The sequence below is a fragment of the Arachis ipaensis genome, chromosome B8 (genome assembly GCF_059453495.1).
Source record: "Arachis ipaensis isolate K30076 ecotype BB chromosome B8, ASM5945349v1, whole genome shotgun sequence".
Lineage (NCBI taxonomy): Eukaryota > Viridiplantae > Streptophyta > Magnoliopsida > Fabales > Fabaceae > Arachis > Arachis ipaensis.
In genome coordinates this window covers 128,649,371-128,668,488 of record NC_142443.1, presented here as the reverse complement: position 1 = coordinate 128,668,488, position 19,118 = coordinate 128,649,371, and the positions used below count along the sequence as shown (strand labels likewise).

The window sequence follows — 19,118 nt, the reverse complement described above, 5'->3', positions numbered from 1 at the left end:
ATAATCACATTTTATAAATTTTATGTGTGCATCTAAATGCTATTTTTCTGTGTACTTTAACAATCTAGTCCATCTCATATATTAGTTATGGAATTATCGTAGCTTTTATCAGATACTGTCGTGACGAAATCACGATAATCATCATATTAATATATTCAATGACATAAATCAAAATTAGATGAGAAAATTTTAAAATTACATGCGAAAATGATCTCATACATGCCTATTTTTAACTGGTTCAACTTTAATAAACTTTATAAATTCACGAGGTACAGTGAAAATATTATGATTGGTTTATTGTCCCCAACTTTTCATTCTTACTCATAATGTTATATAGTTGCTATTGTATGTTATTTGCTTGTGTTATATAGTTGCTATATGAGAAAGTACGAGGAATCAATGCATTTGATATACAATGTGTACAACAGGAGTTAATTTGAAATTAATATCAAATAATAATTAAGTTAATTAATTTTAAAATTTAGATTTTTAAAAAATAAAAAAAATCCTATAATAAAAGAAATTTGTTCTCACTGTTTAGCATCCAATCCCTTTCCCTTAAATCCTAATCCCACCTCTCCAAACCTTTAACGCCGTGCCGCCTTACTCTACTCCTAACAACCCAACGTGCCTTTTCTTCGCACCGTCACCATGTCGCAGCGACACCGACCAGACTTCGTACGCATGAACCCGTACGAAGGCCAGCAACATGCCGTCACGCCGCCGCACCATTGTTCGGCGACCACTCGCCCTTCCTCCGTGACGGAATCAACCGCAGCCACTATCGTTCACGAATGCTCACGCCCTCCTAGTCGCGATTCGAGGAGCCGCCACCACTCCGTCTCCCTTTCACTCACGATTCGCAGTTCACCGCCGCAACTCCTTGCAGTTCGCAGATCACTACCGCAGCCCTCCTCCCCTCGCAATTGCATCTTTGTTGATCACTGTCGCATTCCAAAAGGTCGTCATTTCTCCCTTTTTTTCAGAATTTTATAAAATTTTATGAAGCACTAAGTTAGATGTTTATTCTCTATTTTTTTAAGCAGATTTCAAAAAGAAAAGACCACTTAGCAACTAATAATGAATTATTTTCTTAAAAGAGCCTAGATGTTGTCTATCCTGATTCAAAGCGTTGTTGCTGTTTTACAAAAAGTTATTACAGATATGTGAAGTGAACTGGATCCCTTTTGGCAACTGTTCAGGTAGGATTTCCAATTGGTAGAATTTTTTTTTTTGATGTATTGTTTAATGTATTCTCATAACAATGCAATTCATGATATTGCCTTTCAAACACTATGATGCTGGTTGTGCTTTACAATCAGCATTATATATAACATTTTCGGTAGCTATTCATAGCTGTGATTTTGATGGACTAAATCATAACAGTGTGAGTGTGTATATTAATGTGGTTAATTTATTGTTGTTCACTACAACAATTCCTTAAGATAGCGACGGTTATTTTGCGGCGGTTTTGTTTAACCGCCGCAAAATGCGTATTACCACATATTGCATTGTTCTCTTTAGAAATAACCATCTGGGTATAATCTAGTTGAGTAAAGATTACTATCTGAAGCTACATATGTTTAAATCATTGTTACTTAAACTCAACACTTTTTCTACATTCGTTTTACGTAAAAAAAAATTCACAAGTTACTTGTAAGCTATATATGTTAACTTATGTGAACAAATTTACCAATAAGATTTTCTTGATTACGTTATTGGCATTTAAAATTGCATTCAATCATGGATGTAAAAGAAGAAAATATAATCAAACTCTGAATTTATAAAGTTAAAATAAAGTTCTACAGAGCATAAATCAAAGTAGTTACTCCTCTTTGAAGTTAATGACATACTAAACCTAAATCAAGAAACTCTAAAAGTAACTAAACATGTACAACTGCGACCCAAATTATTAAACTAAGGAAATCAGCATAACTGTTATAATAAAAGATCAAAATTTCTCTCCAATATCGTATTGACCTGGCAAAAAACACTCTGTTATGAATCTATGAGCTTCACGTTTTAGAGGATCTAATATTTCATCTCCATACCATGGCATTTTATTCATATCAAAGCACATTTTCTTAACATGTATATCATCTTGTTTATCTTTATGATCTTCTAAAGTTTCATCCTCTTCATCCGGAACCTTATTCAGATCAAACTGCATGGATCTATCGATTGCGACAGAGGATACATCATCTAAATTGTCTTCTGAATAAGACTCTTCTCCATCTAGACTATCAGGAACTATTTCTCCGGAATATTCAGGTAAGACTGAAAATATCAACATGCACATTACAGAATGAGTATACATAGAAGAAATTGAAAACTCTGGAGTCATTAAATACTGACTTAGAAAAAAACCAATCTACAAGATGCTAAGACAATTTTAAAACTAAACACAAATTTTCGACAATTACCATCACCCTTGTTAGTAGTTTGGGCAATTTTCTTAAACAGAAGCTCTGTAGCAATTGTTGTGCTTGCAAATGATGACGAAAAGTCCTCATTTTTCATCGATCCTGTTCCACCGTCATGTTATTTTCACTATTGTTTTCAAAATGTAACACTAGTGAAATTATATTGCGTAATACATAGCAAGATTATAAAAAATACAACCCTAAGAAAAACAACAACTGTAGAAGGAATAAAGATTTAACGTAGACTAACTTTTCTGTATTAAAATCGTTGAAAGAACCAAAAAGTCTGCTTTTACTCATGAGAATTCACAATAACATAAATATTTAACTGCAAAAAAAACTACATAAGTATAAAGTAACCAAAGAAAATAACGTACAACGGCTGAGTTTATTTAACTTAGTTTATGATAGAAAGATCACATTTAAATTACATTAAAATGCTTCATACAATGCATTACGCGACATCATCGAAATTTTCTGAGGCATTTTCTATGAGGTCTTCTATATCTTCCTCCCTTGTCAACAGTAAATCTCCAATGTCACCTTCCGCTGATATGTTCAACCCTAGCTGTGGAGAAAAATCAACTTCAGCTTCTTCATTCTCTTCTCCCATGTCATACAAATCCCTTGGTTTCACATGAACCACAACACTCCATTCTTTAGCTACTTCATCATCCACATAGTATACAAGCTGAGCTTCTAATGCCAATATGTACGGTTCATCTTCTTCACGATTACTAGTGTGTATTGGACGAGAGAAATTAACGCTGGTAAGCCCTAAATGGTCTTGTTTGATGTCATAACACTAAACAATACCACTGTGAAGGAACAGCTGTAATTCAATTCAATTATGTCTACAATTTTTCCGTAATACGGAACACCACCAACAGCCACTCTATTATCACGCATGCTTGCATAACTTCTTGTATTCGACGATACATATACTCCCCTATTTTATGTTTTTATCCCATGTTCCTTTGTGATAGTTCTAAACTTGTACCCATTAACATTGTACGTCCCAAAACGTCTGGCCTGAATCATGGGACCGCACGCAAGCAACTTCAGGTCTTTCGATTGAAGTGTACTTTCCATAAGAACCTGGAACCACATAACATTCATGCTTTATATTAAAATCGGTTTTCATATAGTACTAATTCCAGGCTAAAAAAACATTGGTCAGGTTAGCATTCTGTCAACCTCATGCTTGAACCACCGAGAAAATTCTGCATGGACAACGCTATCTATCTTAGCTTGCAACCTTGTCTGATGACGCAAGTTTCGCTTTGTCTTTTTCCTAAATGTACTTTATTGGAGAGAAGAAAATTAGTCCAACTAGTCACTGGGAGAAAAGAGTTATATTGGTGTTTTAGAAATACATGCGTATACTTACTCAAGGAACGGAACCACGGCATCGCAGTTGACTAGCACATGACGATGAGCTTGATGTTTTTCCATTAGAGTGAGTTCGAAATGCGAAACAGCTCCTAATGCTTTTCCAATAGCTGGGAACATACTTTCCCCTGAATTATGAAGAACGTCAACGAGCTCATCATCAACTCGTCCTGGTCGGTTGATTCTAGTCTCAATATTATCCAAATACTTAGAACAGAAAGTCAGGATTTCCTTAGATAAATAGCCTTCTACAATTGAACCTTCCGGTTGTGCCCTATTACGAACATATTGCTTCAAACGTCCTAAATACCTTTTATATAAATACAATAAAATGCTCAATATATACACAATTAATTGAACTGAATGTACTAAAGGGGTTTATCAGCAAGCTAACCTTTCTATTGGATACATCCACCTATAATGTACTGGTCCACCAAGAGTAACCTCATCAACGAGGTGCACGTTGAGGTGGACCATGACGGTGAAGAAGGATGGAGAAAAAATCATTTCCATCTGACACAAGGTTTGCACAACATGATTCTAAAGCTCAGCAAGTTGCATAGGGTTTATGGCTTTCCCACAAAGTTCTCGGAAAAATGATGACAAATTTGCAATCACATTGGACACCGGACTCGGAAGTGTATTCTTCACCAAAATTGGGGGTAATTGTTCCATCAGAATATGACAGTCATGACTTTTCAACCCAGATAACTTGCGCTGTCGCAAATCAACACAACGAGCAACATTGCTAGAGTAACCATCTGGAAAGACCACATTCTGCAAAGTCTTCAGGAATACATCCCTCTGTGAATTCGACATCGCAAATATTGCAGAAGGATATTTACCACCTTCCCCCGGCCATAATTCAGGCCTTATACCCATGCATTGTAAATCTCTGCGAGCTTTAAGATTAGCTTTTGATTTTCCACTATTGTTTAAGATAGTAAAGGCCATATTGTCACACACGTTTTTTTCTATATGCATTACATCGAGGTTATGACGCAACATCTGATCCTCCCAGTACGGGAGGTCAAAGAAAACACTCTTCTTCATCCAATGCGAGTCATCTTCATCCGCATCTTGACCATTGCGTCTTTTTTTGGATGTCACAGTTGAACTCTTTCTAAATGAAACGTGCACGTTAGACTGTTGCCTCAATACATCTGTTCCGGATAACTTCTTTGGCGGATCTCTACCTTCGACCTGCCCGTCAAATCTATTCCTGTTTAGTCTGTATTTGTATTCCTGATTTAAAAAGCGTCGATGGCCCATGAAACACCATTTTTGACTGTCTTTCAGCCGATGTGGCTTATCATCCAAGTTACACGTAAGACAGGCTAACCCACTGTGCGTATTCCAGCCAGATAGGTTCCCCAATCCTGGAAAGTCGCTGATAGTCCACATCAGTGCCGCACACATCTTGAAAGTGTTTCCCTCTTTGGCATCATAGGTTTCAACCCCATCCCATAATTGCTTCAACTCATCTATCAAAGGCTGCAAATAAACATCTATGTCGTTATCTGGCATTTTCGGCCCAGGAATAAACGTGGATAGAATCAAAGATGTTTGCTTCATGCAAAGTCAGGGTGGTAGATTATACGGAATAAGAATCACAAGCCAAATGGAGTACTTTGTGCTCATATTCCCAAAGGGATTAAATCCATCGCTCGCCAAGGCTAGGCAAATATTGCGCGGATCCGCAAAAAATTAGTATACTTTGCATCAAACTTTTTCCATGCTTTAGCGTCCCTTGGATGCCTAAGGAAACCATCGTTATTAGATGCCTGTTTATGCCATAACATATCACTCGATGTCTTGCTGCACATGAATAACCACTACAGTCGTGGTATGAGGGGAAAGTAACGAAGAGTCTTGGCTGCTATAGGTTTTCCTTTTCTCTTCACTGGTACGTTGAGCCTAATAATAGAGCCTTTTTTAGTCTTTTGCTTCCATCTTGAACACCCACATTTCTTGCACCTAGTCAGGTTCTCATCATCACATCGGTACAGCATACAGTCATTTGGACAAGCATCTATCTTGGCATATTCAATACCCAGCTTTCTTATTGTCTTCCTGGCTTCATACACTGTCTTTGGAAGTTTTGCTTGTTCGAATGCGTCCCACAGTAAGTTAAGAATCATTGTCATTGCCTTGTCATTCACACCGCACATACACTTGATATGATAAAGCTTCACTATAAACGATAATTTGGAGTACTTTGAGTATCCAGGATATAACTCCTGCTCTCCATCTGACAGTAGATCATTAAAATCCCACGCCGCGTGACTTGGACCTTCATACAAGCTTGGTAACACGTCTTCATCATCTTTTGCATGTTCGATTGTTGTGATGTCCTCACTCCCATGTTGTATCATGAAATTGAATGCATCGTTGACCATTTGGTGCATTTGATTCACTTGGGATATCAGATTTTCATCTACTCGTCCCAATCCAGGCCTCTCTTCAACCAGCTTCTCACCATGACGCACCCAAATAGTATATCCAGGGGGAAATGGTCGTAACAACAGATGGTCGTATACATCCTCTCTTGTTTGCATAAGTTGAAACCCGAATTTAGGACATGGACACTTTATCAAGCTATCGGAGGATGCATTCGCAAACGCAAAGTCTAAAAAAGTATTCAGTCCTTGACTATATTCCACACTACTCCGCGACTTTGAAATCCAGGTTTTATCAATATCTAGTATAGTATCAAAATATATCGAACTAATTAATAGTGACGTAAGAAATATGAGAAACAAACTGGTAAAATTATGCATCCATCAGAACTATGACGATATAATTTTAGCTAGCAACTTAGGTTTAGCGAATTACAGTTGATATGAAATTTAAAATGGTTTGCAAAATATAAAAATTATGTTTTCTTCGCTTACTGTCATAAGAAAAATTGTGACGAATAATACTCTCATAAAATAAATTATGATTATTATAATATTATATTTACTAATAAGGATATTATTTATAAATATTTATAAGGATATTAATATCCCTATAAATATTTACAACTATTATAAATTATAGCTATTATAAGCAATTATTATAATAATTTGATTAATAATTATTATAATTTATTATTATATAATTATTATATTTATAGATTTTATGATTTTCATATATTTATAGGTATTATAAATATAGTAATAACTATTTATAGCATAATAAATATCATTAATTTATAATTATTAATTATTTATAGGTATAACGTAATAGAGATTACTAATTACGTAGATTACTTATAAGGATATATTATTAATTTTATGAAATCTTAAAATTAATTTCTATCATTGATTTTAGTTCGTCTGGTTTGGAAAAATTTCCTTAAACGGCGCCCTTTTGATTTTTATTAAAAAAAAATCTTAAACCTAATGGAATACCCGCCAGCCCCCCACTCCTCCCAAGTCTCAACTCATCTCCCTTTTTAGTGAAGCTGTAGCTGGTAACCTCCTCTGGGAGTAATTCTTCCTGCAAAACCTGCACAAATGAGTTAGTTGAAAAAACACCTTGTCTATCATATTTCTACACCATTCTATCCTCTTTGTTATTTACTAAATTCACAGGTCCCAACTCCTCATGTAATTGTCTCAAAAGCTCCAACTCCCATTGAAATAGTTCTCGCCTCCATTGGAAGTTCTAAATCCACTCTAACCCATCCCAAAACCCACAATCCCCTATAACAGATCCACATTGGTTTGAAACAGAGAAAAGCCTGGGGAAACAATCCTTCAAAGATCCAGAAAGTAACCATACATCCTCCCAGAACCGAGTACGTCGCCCATCTCCAACCTCCATAGACAAGCCTGTAACTATCTTATCCCTTAAATGTTGATTCATTATTCGTATCTGGCATATATCCTTCCGTGGGCCTCCTCTAATAGGTAGCACTTGAGTTGACAGCAGCTCATTAGGATTCAGATTATGACATGAACATACCACCTTTTTCCACAACGGGCATTCTTCCTTTGCAAACCGCCACCACCACTTAAACAGTAGTGCTATGTTCCGAACCATAGCATCTCCAACCCCCAGTCCACCTAGTTTTTTAGACGCCTGCACTACTTCCCATCTTACTAATGCCATCCCATTACTATCATCCTCCTTACTCCACAGGAACCTTCTCTGTAGTGAGATCAATTTTTCAGCAATCGCTTTCGACATCTTAAACAGGCTCAAATAATATACTGGCAGATTATTCAAAACGGACTTGATCAGCACCAACTTCCCAATTTTGTTTAGTATTTTTGCTTTCCACAGACTGAGCTTCTCCTCTACTTGTCTATTATAGGCTTCCAAGTCTTCACCAACCTTGGATTTTCTCCTAAGGATATTCCAAGGTATTTAACTGAAAGTGTATCGCCCTTACAACCCAATAAGCTGCACATACTCTGGACCTAATCCTCGTCACAATTTATTGGCATCAAGCTCGACTTGTCAAAATTAATACTAAGGCCTGACATCTACTCAAAGCATCTCAGAAGGCGCTTGTAATTCTTGATAGTCTCCTCATCTGGCGGACAAAACAGAATTATATCATCAGCAAATTGAAGATGTGACAGCTCTATACTATCTCTGCCAACCAACAATGGAGATATACGGCCATTCCTGACTGCTTCTCCAATCATTCGATGTAGCACGTCCACAACCAAAACAAATAAGAAAGGAGAAAGTGGGTCACTTTGTCTCAAACCTCTTTTCATCTTGAATGGCTTAGACGGCAAGCCATTTATCAAAATCGACATAGAAGCTGTGGCCACACACTCCATAACCCACGATCTCCACCTCTGTCCAAACCCCATCTTTTCCAGCACTAAGTCCACAAAGCTCCACTTGACTCTATCATATGATTTTTGAAAGTCTAGCTTGATTATTGCTGCCTCATTTTTTCTCAATTTAAGCCAGTTTACTGTTTCACACGCAATAAGTGCCCCCATCATGTATTTTCCTTTCCTTTACAAATGCACTCTGAGTCTCCCCTACTAATGCTAGCATAACTGTTCTCATCCTCCTAACTAGCACCTTCGATATAACCTTGTATACACACCCAACCATACTAATAGGCCTCAGATCTTTAATCTCCTTCGCACCAATGAACTTCGGCGCCAATGCCACCCAAGTGATATTGGTATCCTTCGATAGCCTGGCTGTCTAAAAGAACCTCAACACTGTTACCGTGAATTCAGATCCTATCTCTCCCCAACACCTCTTAATAAAATTCATGTTATATTCGTCACAACCTGGTGCCTTTGAGGACTCACAATCTCATACAGCTTCTCTGATCTCCTCAACTGACGGCATCGTCTCTAAACTCACAGAATCCTCCTGATTTATCCTAGCCACCAGACCGTCCCTGAAACCCAACCTAGGAGAATGTTCCTGGTGATATAATTCCTTGTAGAAATCTCTGATAGCAATCTTGATCCTTGCTTGATTCCTTACCAGTCTTCCGTTAATGACCAATGTATCAATCCTATTATTCCGCCTTCTTGCTGAAGCTATATTGTGAAAGTATCTTGTGTGTTTGTCCATATCCTTTGCTTTCCTAGATCGAGACATCTGTTTCCAGTGGACCTCCTTTCTCACATACCACCTCTCACAACAAGTAAATAACGCCTTTCTTCTAGCCTCCATTGTTTCATCATACACCCCATTGCTAACTATGTCATCAATTCTCTTAATTTCTTCCTCAAACCTCGTAATCTTCTTATCCATCTCACCAAAATTAGCTTTATGCCATCTCTCCAATGGAATCGTCAGAGCCTTCAATTTTTCTGTGAACTGTATCTCCCCCAATCCTCTCCACTCCTCCTAAACCATTCTGAGAAAGCCTCATGTGTAAACCAGAAATCTAGACTTCGAAATGGCCTTGGACCTCCCCTCAACTTTTTGTCTTCCACTATTATAGGACAATGATCTGATAAACTCCTCGGTCCTCCTCGTAACCGAGACTCAGAAAATTCTTCTATCCACTCCAAGCTAACCAAAACTCTATCTATACGACTGCAAGAATGCCTTCGAAACCAAGTGAACTTGCGATCAGTAAGCGGCAAGTCCACTAAGTGCATATCCTGTATCAAATCTTTAAAATTCTGTACAGTTCTACATCAAACAAGAGAAAATCCATTGTTCCAAGTGCAACAACACATGCACAAAGTACAAGACATCAGAAAATGGTACATGGACCCAACTAGAAGTCTCAAAAGGATGTGATGACATCATCATTGTAGGTGCTGGTGTTGCTGGTGCAGCCCTTGCTTTCACTCTTGAAAAGGTAGTACAAATGCTTCTTTTCTAGTTTCCTCTATTTAGAAATCTATTTTATGATGGTTTCTTTAAGTTATAGCCTCTAAATAAGTCTTAACTCATAGATAAGATCTTATACTCTGGTCTAATTAAATTGACATAAATAAAATGCAGAAAATGTAAGTTATAGGCCGCAAAAAATGTATATTCTAAAGAGAATAGTGCTTTGTATATATCCATTTTCTGTTTTTATTTCTATGGCTTGGAGCTCCAATGGTTCTTTCTCATGAAGAAAATCATAGATATATGTTCTAGAATTTAATTTAATGCTTGTCAGTGTAAAGTAGTTTTACACGTTCTAAAAGGATCAATGATCTACTCGAAGATACATCTCTTCCTTTTATGTCAGTTGAGACAATGGCATAAATAACAAGGTTATGTGATATTTAGGTTTGTGAAACAAATACCATATTGTATCTTCCTTTACGCCATTTAAACTAAATCGGATGTTCGTTTTACTATAAGTGCGGATGGTTCTTTCCATTCTGAAGTGGATGGTTTTTGGGTATATTATTTGTAGTACAATTTATTACCCTGCTGTGTTGATGCAAACAAAAAAATAAAAAGAAAATCTAAAATAGGCTGGATGTTGATTTTACTAGGTAGGTTGATAGTTATTTTCATTCTAATTTGGATGTTTATTTGATTTGAATTGAATTTAACATAATTTTGCCTGATTAGAAGAATTTGTTAAAAAATATTGTGAGCATGGTGCCTATTATAAACTGAAATTTAACTAACACGCTTAATCTTGTTTAAGTTAGTCATTTTCTTGGTGGTTTATATTGCTGATACTTATGTCATAGTACCATATATCACTTAATTCCTTTGGTTGGTTTTGTTTGTTTGTGTTACAGGTCCTGGAAGTGACGAACGTGACTGGGCTAGAAACTGATGAGACGGAACATAGTTATATTGTTGAATTGGATTTAGTGTACCATTCATTGAATTCAAGTATGCTTGGAGTTGTTGCAATTAGATATAAGTGATTAAGTTATAATAGGGTTATATGACATTTAGATTTGTAAAACAAATACTAAATTGTATTTTCTTTAGCCATTTAAACTAAGTCAGATATTTATTTTACTATAATTGAGGATGGTTCTTTCCATTCTAAAGTAGATGGTTATTTTGGGTATATTATTTGTCTTTTATTTGATTTTCTGCATTTTGTTTGCACATGCCCCACAAGTTTTTTTTATTATGTGGGTTGAATTTGATTTAGTTTAATTTGATTGAATTCAAGCTGGGTTTTAATTACGCCATTTAAACATGAAGCACAAGTGGTATTTTTGGTCAATTGCTTAGGTTTTCCTTATCAACTAATGTGGATGTTCATTTTACTGTGTATGCAAATTGTTCCTTTCTTTCTAAAATGGATGTTTATTTTGGGTATAACGTTTGTCCATTACTTAATTTTTTGGTTTTTGCATGCGCGTGCTTGCTCCTAGGGGTGGCAACGGGGCGGGTAGGGGCGGGTTTTTGCTCTACCCGACCCCGCCCCGCCGTACAACAACCCGTATAGAACCCGCCCCGCTTCTACCCGCGGGTAGTAAAATGTTGAACCCTAACCCGCCCCTGCGGGTTCTCGCCCCACCCCTACCCGCCCCTATAATTATTAAAATCCAATAAATAAAATTAAATTTCAAAATTTATATAACTATCATCACATACATAACATAAATTAAAGTAAAAATTTAAATATGATACAATATTATTAATCATTTACTAATTATTTTACATATATTATACATATTATATATTAAAATTATATATATTATATATATAGCGGGGCGGATATTACCTAAACCCGACCCCGCCCCGCCCCTCCTAAGAACCCGCCCCGAGCGGGTAGGGGCGGTGTGGGTACCCGCGGGTTCAGGTGGTATTGCCATCCCTACGTGCTCCGCATGTTTCTTTTGTTTTATGGTTTGGGAATTATATATTAAAATACAATTCTTCTAAACATTGATATTAACTTGAAAAACAAATAAAGTCTTAATTTGAAATTAAGAGAAATTTTTTTATTACATAACATTTACACGAGATATATAATTTATAGTTTAGAGAAATACTAGAAAGCCAACAGTTAATTATCAATATTTAAAAGTGTGTTAAAATAAGAAGAATCTTCAAGAAATGCTGCACTATGATGACAGTATTAAGTTCTTCAAGGCTAAGTTAAGGAAGTCTGTCAGGAACTCTCTACTTATAATCTTTCTCCAATATTTTGATTGCTAGAGCTTGTACCTGTGATCCTTCTTTCTCTTCCTTGCTATTCAATTTTGTAACTTGTGTAATAGCCGATGTGCACCAGAAAACAGGAATACATCTCAATTTTCAGGCATATCAATTACTAGCGTGTAACAAGAACTCATTAACCCCAAGCTTTAGAAGATAATCAACAATCTATGAAAAAATATCTTAACATCAAAAAAGCATAACTAAATGATTAACTAAATGATTGATTTCACTATAACCAATAAAATAGAGTGAAACTCAATTCCAACACAGAATAAAATGAACATTTGCATACATAGTAAAATGACACATCCGCTTTAGTTGATAATAAACATCTAACAAATTAACCAAATTTTTATCCGTGCACCATGTTTAAATAGCCTAACTCAAATCCAACTTCAATTCAAGAAAACATAAACTAAGGCCCAGTTTGACTAAATAACTTAAATAAGTTCTTTTGGAAAAAGAGCTTAAAGTATAAGGGCTTTTATTAATAGTAGCTTATAAATGAGTTATTTTGTGTTTGAATTTTTAACTATAGAAGTACTTATTTTAAAGTTGTAGCGTTTGGATAAATAACTCAAAAAATACAATTTTTTTAACATAAGAGAATGGATATTAAAATAACGATGATAACAAATACTTTCCATTATTGAAGGTTGATTTTACATAACCAAATCACTAAGATTACAATCGATCAGGCAATTGATTCTTTATTTGTTCTCTAATTAGTTCCATTTTCTAGCACTTTCAGCATTCGGTTCTTCCCACGTAATATCATTAGAAACTGGTTCTTCTACTTCTACTTCACCTTCACCTTCACCCATAAGATCAAAATTTTCATAGAATTCTTCAAATTATTCATCGCTTATGTCATTCTGTCGAATAAAATTGTGTAAAGCCCTACAAGCACCAATAATGCTAACTTGTGTGTCTAAGAAAAACGATGGCATGGCACCTAAGATTTTCCATCTTGCTTTACAACATCCAAATGAGCATTCAATTGTATATCTAAGGCTAGAATGATAATAGTTGAATACTTCATTTCTTCCTCTTGCTCTAGGACCCAATCTAAAATGCGGAAGATGATATCTGTGACCTTTATAAGGACCTAAGAACCCCATAAAACACGGATAGCCAGAATCTACTAAGTAGTACTTATCTAGCAAAAATTTAGTGCACCACAAAATCAGTTAATAAAAATAAAGAGTTTAATCTAATATAAATAATATCAGTCTCATATGCTAACCTTTAGGAGGAAGAGGGAAATGAAGACTTTGTCTACGCACAGCTTGATTGAAAATTTTAGTATCGTGTGCAGATCCCTCCCAACCTGCCCATACAAATGTGAAACACATGTTAAAATCACATATTGCCATCACATTTGTAGTTGTAATTTCCTTTCTACCAATGTATGGAATTTTCTTGTTGGCAGGAACAACAACAGGTATATGAGTTACATCTATTGCACCAATGCAATTTTTAAAATATGGATAATATCTTTCATCATTTTTAATTTCCACTGGAGTATCTGTGAATTGTGGAAGTTGGTTGAATAATATGTTGAGCAAGCTTGCAAACAACATCCAATACACAATGAAATTGTCTAGAAATAGTTTTCCCTGAATGTTGGAATCTCTCTTTTGCATTGTGTATTGAACCTGGTTGTCCAATGATATATAAAAATATACCTACTTGTTCATAAATTCCAATCCCTTTTGTTGTCTTTAGATTGTAAGTACTTTGTAAAACATCACAGAGATGAAAGAACACAAGCTTTTTCATCCTAAATTGCTGGTAGCAACGAATAGGATGCCCATTTAAAAGTTCATTTACCCAACCACTTCCTGTCAATCTTGAAGTTCTTCGTGGATTTTTCACAACGTACTTTAGAAAATAATCAACACAAGTTGCGATTGTTATTAAAGTCATTGTCTTCTTCTTATGTTTGGTTGCGACCTTTTGTTTGTTTTCAAATTCTTCGTCTGACACATTTATATTTGACATCAAACTTTTAGTTGACAAACTTTCAGTTGAGCTGTTAGATATCCTGTTATACAAATATTTTAAACTAATATCAAATAAACACTAGTTCACATATTAAATATAAAATAGCAAACAACCATAGAAAATAATAAAAAATATAATCATAGAAAATATTTTTTGAACAACACATAAATATATTAAAAACAGACATTCTAGCAAAAAAAACTTTAAGAACCAGACACACCTGCTAAACTATGAGTCTTCAACCAACCAAGTTGTAAGGTAGAATTTTCTAGCCCCATAAAAATCTCTCTATTCGACCTTTTTGCCATTAGTCTTGTAGCTATAAAGAATATATCACTCCCCACTTCTAGCCCAGGTAATTGTTTGAGAACAGCTAAACAAGTAGATATACTTGGTACGTTATTTCTATGAGCTATTTCGTTGGCCTTTTCTTCTTCAAACACATTAATTATACGTTCTAGTTGAGTTGAAAGTTGAGAGGCTCCAGACCCTTTTCCAACCTTTCTTCTCTTTTGTCTCATTGCACTAGGAGGCGTTGATTCATCATTTAACTCATCTTCTAAACCTTCTTCCTCATTACCATTATCTTCATCATTATATCTATCGTTATAACTATCATTTATATCTTCATAAGGTGCCCATACACCTATACCAGTAGCTACAACATCTTCAAAAAGAAACTCCATTTCATCAAGATGTTTTGGACCTTCCTCTCTAAATTTTGCCACATCAGGATTTTCCTATGAGACGATAAAATGACAATTAAAAATCTCTCGATAAAATTGATATTTCTAAAATAGTTTTAAAAAATGCAACATACCTGAATCTTAGCATTCCACCAATCATCACTTGCTTGTATGGTCTTCTTAATAGGATCCCAATCAAGACCGGTCTCTTTTCCTTTTAGTTTAGCCCATAGTCCCCATTCTCTTTTCATAGCCTCCCACTTATTTTTAAATTGTTTAGACTCATAATTTAAACCAGTCTCTTTCAAGAATTTTGTTTTTAAATTTCCCAACCAACTTTGTTAAAATGTGTTCCAGGTCTATTTCCAGCCACCATCTCTTCTTTACATATTTTCATGAATATAACAGTATTTCGTTCATTCCAATCAGCTTTAAATTTTCTTCCGGACTTGCCACTTTCATGAATTTGTTAGGGAAGAACATAAAAAAAATTATAAAACTAATTATAAAAATAATAGCAAGTTGTATAAAAATAAAATCACATATAAAAAAAATAAAATTAAAATCACATATAAAAAAATAAAATTAAAAATGAGATCTTATAGCATACACAATGTTCAATACAAATTTAATAATAAAAATAGAATGATAAAATGATAAAAAAAAAATACCTGGAAGGAATATATGCTGGTTCAGATGGAACAGAAGATGGTGGTGAAGGGTCAATACTTCCAGCAGATGAATCATTACCTGAAATGGTGGTGGAGGGCCAACACTTCCAGTAGATGGAACATTGCGTGAAGATGATGGTGGAAAGTCAGTGCTTCTAGAAGATGGAACCTTGTGTAAAAATGGTGGTGGAGGACCAGTATTTCCAGCAGAAACAGGAAACATTTTTTCACAGAATCAAGAACGAAAATATATTTTTTTGTTTTGAAATCAATTTTTTTTTCACGGAAGTGATAAAATGACTTATCAAAAAGGAGATAAGTCATCTATTTTTACCTCTTCCAAAAGCTACAAATTAACTTTTCGGGAAGTTAAAAGCTCTTCTTTAAAATGGTGCCAAACACGCTTATCGTAACTTTTCATAATTCAAAAGTAAAAAAAAGTTGCTTTTGTCACTTCCCAAACGGGCTCTAAATCTAATCCAATTTTTCTCCATTACTCCGAAACCACTTAACAAAAGAAACTAGTGGAGCATGTATATGCATAATTCAGCAAATCAAGCAAAAGATCAATACTATAAGTAAAATAAACATCCACTTTTCAAATAAACAAACCATCTGCATACATAGTAAAATGAATATCTGCTTTAGTTGATAATAAACATATAACAAATCAATAACTTTTATTCAATTATTATATTCTTAATTAAAATCCAATGCCACCACAAACACCAACAACTTATTCACTATGTTTCAGTACATTCAAACTCCAACCATGGTGTTCTCAGTTATGAACAAACAAATGACTTAGCACGATTCATTGCATGAACATCTATTTACAGGCAAAATCATTATCATCAACTAACCATATTAATTAACTAACCTTTGGTGGCAGGTACAACTGGTGGTGGGTGCCGTTGCAGCAAGCACTCCTACCTATTCAGGGGTCACGGCATTGATGGGCTGGGAGACTAGGACGGCGGACGCAGGAACTGAACCCCGGGATGGGTGCCAGCACTCGAGAGAGCGGGAACAAAGGCATCTGCGACTCGCGACAAAGATGATGAAGAAGGCGTCCAGCGGATCACACAGGAGACCTGCGACCAGAAGCAGGAGCCGTCCGAACTGTTGGCTACCGGCGACGGGGACGGACGGGCGCCAGTGGGGGGTGAACTGAGGTCGAAGGTGTTGGGTGGTCAGGTGTGTCTTCGGCGCTGCTGAGGTAAGAGGGTTAGTGAAGAACGGTGGGAGGGGGGAGGGATGCTCGCTGTGGAAGGGGGGAGGGATGCCTGTTGGAGAAGGAGAAGGATTTGGGTAAAAAACAATTTGAAATTAGGGTTTGGATGTTTGGTTTGGTAAAAAAACTGAAGGGGTTTTTGAAATTAGGGGTAATTTGTGGGGTGATTTTTATTTTTTATTCTTATTGGGCTAAATAAACAGTTCATTATACACATTGTCAAGATTCTTCAATTAATGGGCAATGGTTAATATTTTATTACAATAACATATCTTTTTATTTCTACTTCCTATATAACAATAATATTATATATATTTATATATCTCCTCTTTTAGCTCTTTCCTAAAAATATTGGCATATAATAATCTGGATAACATATATACTGAGCAAGTATCTTCATTAACGTTTAATAAAATATGATGACATAATTTTTACCTCATTGTAGCAAGTATCTCCATTAAAAAATTGGCTAACACTAAATTTTTACAATTATTTATTATTTAGATAATTCATAATTTAGACATAGTTCGTCTTCTATTTTTTTATTTTTCATACCTAATGGCTATTAGCTACAATTCTATCAATAGTATTACCTATGGTAGATTATGTGATGAAAAAATTTGGAAAATAAAGGCAAGAATTATAAGGTTATGGAAAGTCTCATCCAATAAATTTGACAAGAGCAAGATGACTTACATAAAAAAGGTTTTCATGAATGATAAAGTTAGTTCATTATTTTTCATGATTCTTTTAAGTGATGCTAGGTCCAATTTATAAATATTTTTTGTTCATATTTTAAGGTTATTTGATAAGTAAACCCTTGTACGAATCAAAGACAATGTGATTTCATAGTTTTATAAGTGCTAATAACTTTTATATTTAATTTATTTTATAGTGTAATAAAATTCATTGTTCAATCAAGAATTATTTGGCAAAGATGTTTGAGAATAAACTGATCGAGGGAAAGGTCTATGTCTTCTCAAATTTTCTTATTGAGAAATCAAGTGGAATTTATCTTTCGACTGCACACGTGTGTAGAATAACTTTAAGAAGGAGTCACATATAGTAAATACGGTCGATAACCATAAAATTCCTGATAATCTTTTCAATTTTCTTGTTCATGCTGATATATTGAGACAAACAAATGAATATTCTAGCTTATTTGGTACGTTGTTAATTTGTATTAACCTACACAAAACTATTTTTTTATTTTAATTTTAGTCAAAAAATTATACAACATCTAAGGTTGCTGTATTGATAATTGGAGATATTGACAAAAGTGGGGTTAATGGTGATATAATAATTGAGACAAAGTCAAGAATGTTGCAGAGGATAGAAGTAGTATATTCAATGTACCTTGCTCTTCAATATCCTTTGTTGTTTCCATATGGTGAGGATGGTTACAGATTACATATAGCTACTTCTTCTGAACCAAATGTCAGAAAACTGAGAAAAAACCAACAATAAGCATGAGAGACTTCTTTGCATACAGACTTTAACAACAGACTAAGGAGTCTCAAATCCTTTTTTAGTTAAGAAGATTACTGCAATAATTCATAGTAGATGCCTACACTATGGTTGAGTTAGAATGACTTTTATACTTGCAATTGAAACAACCAAAGTTGAGGCTAGACAAGTTCAAGCAATTGCATGGGTTTATGGTTCATGATAAAACTAATGCCATTAACACTGGTCAAAGAATTATTCTCCCAAAGAGCTTTACTGGTGGTCCAAGGTACATGTTCAATAATTGCAAAGATGCTTTTGCAATATGTAAATATGTTGGATATCCAAGTTACTTTATCACTATGACATGTAATCCAAAATGGAATGAGATAAAAAGAGAGGTAACACCTAAGGACTCCATGCAGAAGATAAGTCAGACATCTTATGTAGAATATTCAAGTTGAATGTTGATAAATTAATTAAGGCATTGAAGAAAGGAACATTCTTTGGAAAGATTATTGGATGTATGTATAACTAATCTTCTTACGAGTTTTTATTTACTTTGTCTAAATTATCTATAATACACTCATTGTATTGTACACTATCAGTATTAAGAAACGATTATGTATAGAACATTTATATAATATGCTCATTAAATAGTACACTATCTTGAGTATATTACAGTACATTTATATAG

General features: G+C 34.9%; 2 protein-coding genes across 2 annotated transcripts; both read right to left on the bottom strand.

Moving 5' to 3' along the window:
* Window positions 1–8,741: 8,741 nt before the first annotated feature.
* LOC107611596 (uncharacterized) lies at window positions 8,742–9,542 on the bottom strand. The gene is made up of 2 exons (XM_016313506.2): window positions 9,099–9,542; window positions 8,742–8,978 (listed from the first exon to the last, which is right to left on the bottom strand). The coding sequence occupies exons 1-2, from the start codon at window positions 9,540–9,542 to the stop codon at window positions 8,742–8,744; spliced, it is 681 nt and encodes a 226-aa protein (XP_016168992.2).
* A 5,045-nt stretch (window positions 9,543–14,587) lies between these two features.
* Window positions 14,588–15,964, bottom strand: LOC148549822 (L10-interacting MYB domain-containing protein-like). The gene is made up of 3 exons (XM_088495798.1): window positions 15,821–15,964; window positions 15,205–15,330; window positions 14,588–15,124 (listed from the first exon to the last, which is right to left on the bottom strand). Exons 1-3 carry the CDS (start codon window positions 15,962–15,964, stop codon window positions 14,588–14,590), a joined length of 807 nt encoding a protein of 268 aa, XP_088351924.1.
* Window positions 15,965–19,118: the final 3,154 nt, after the last annotated feature.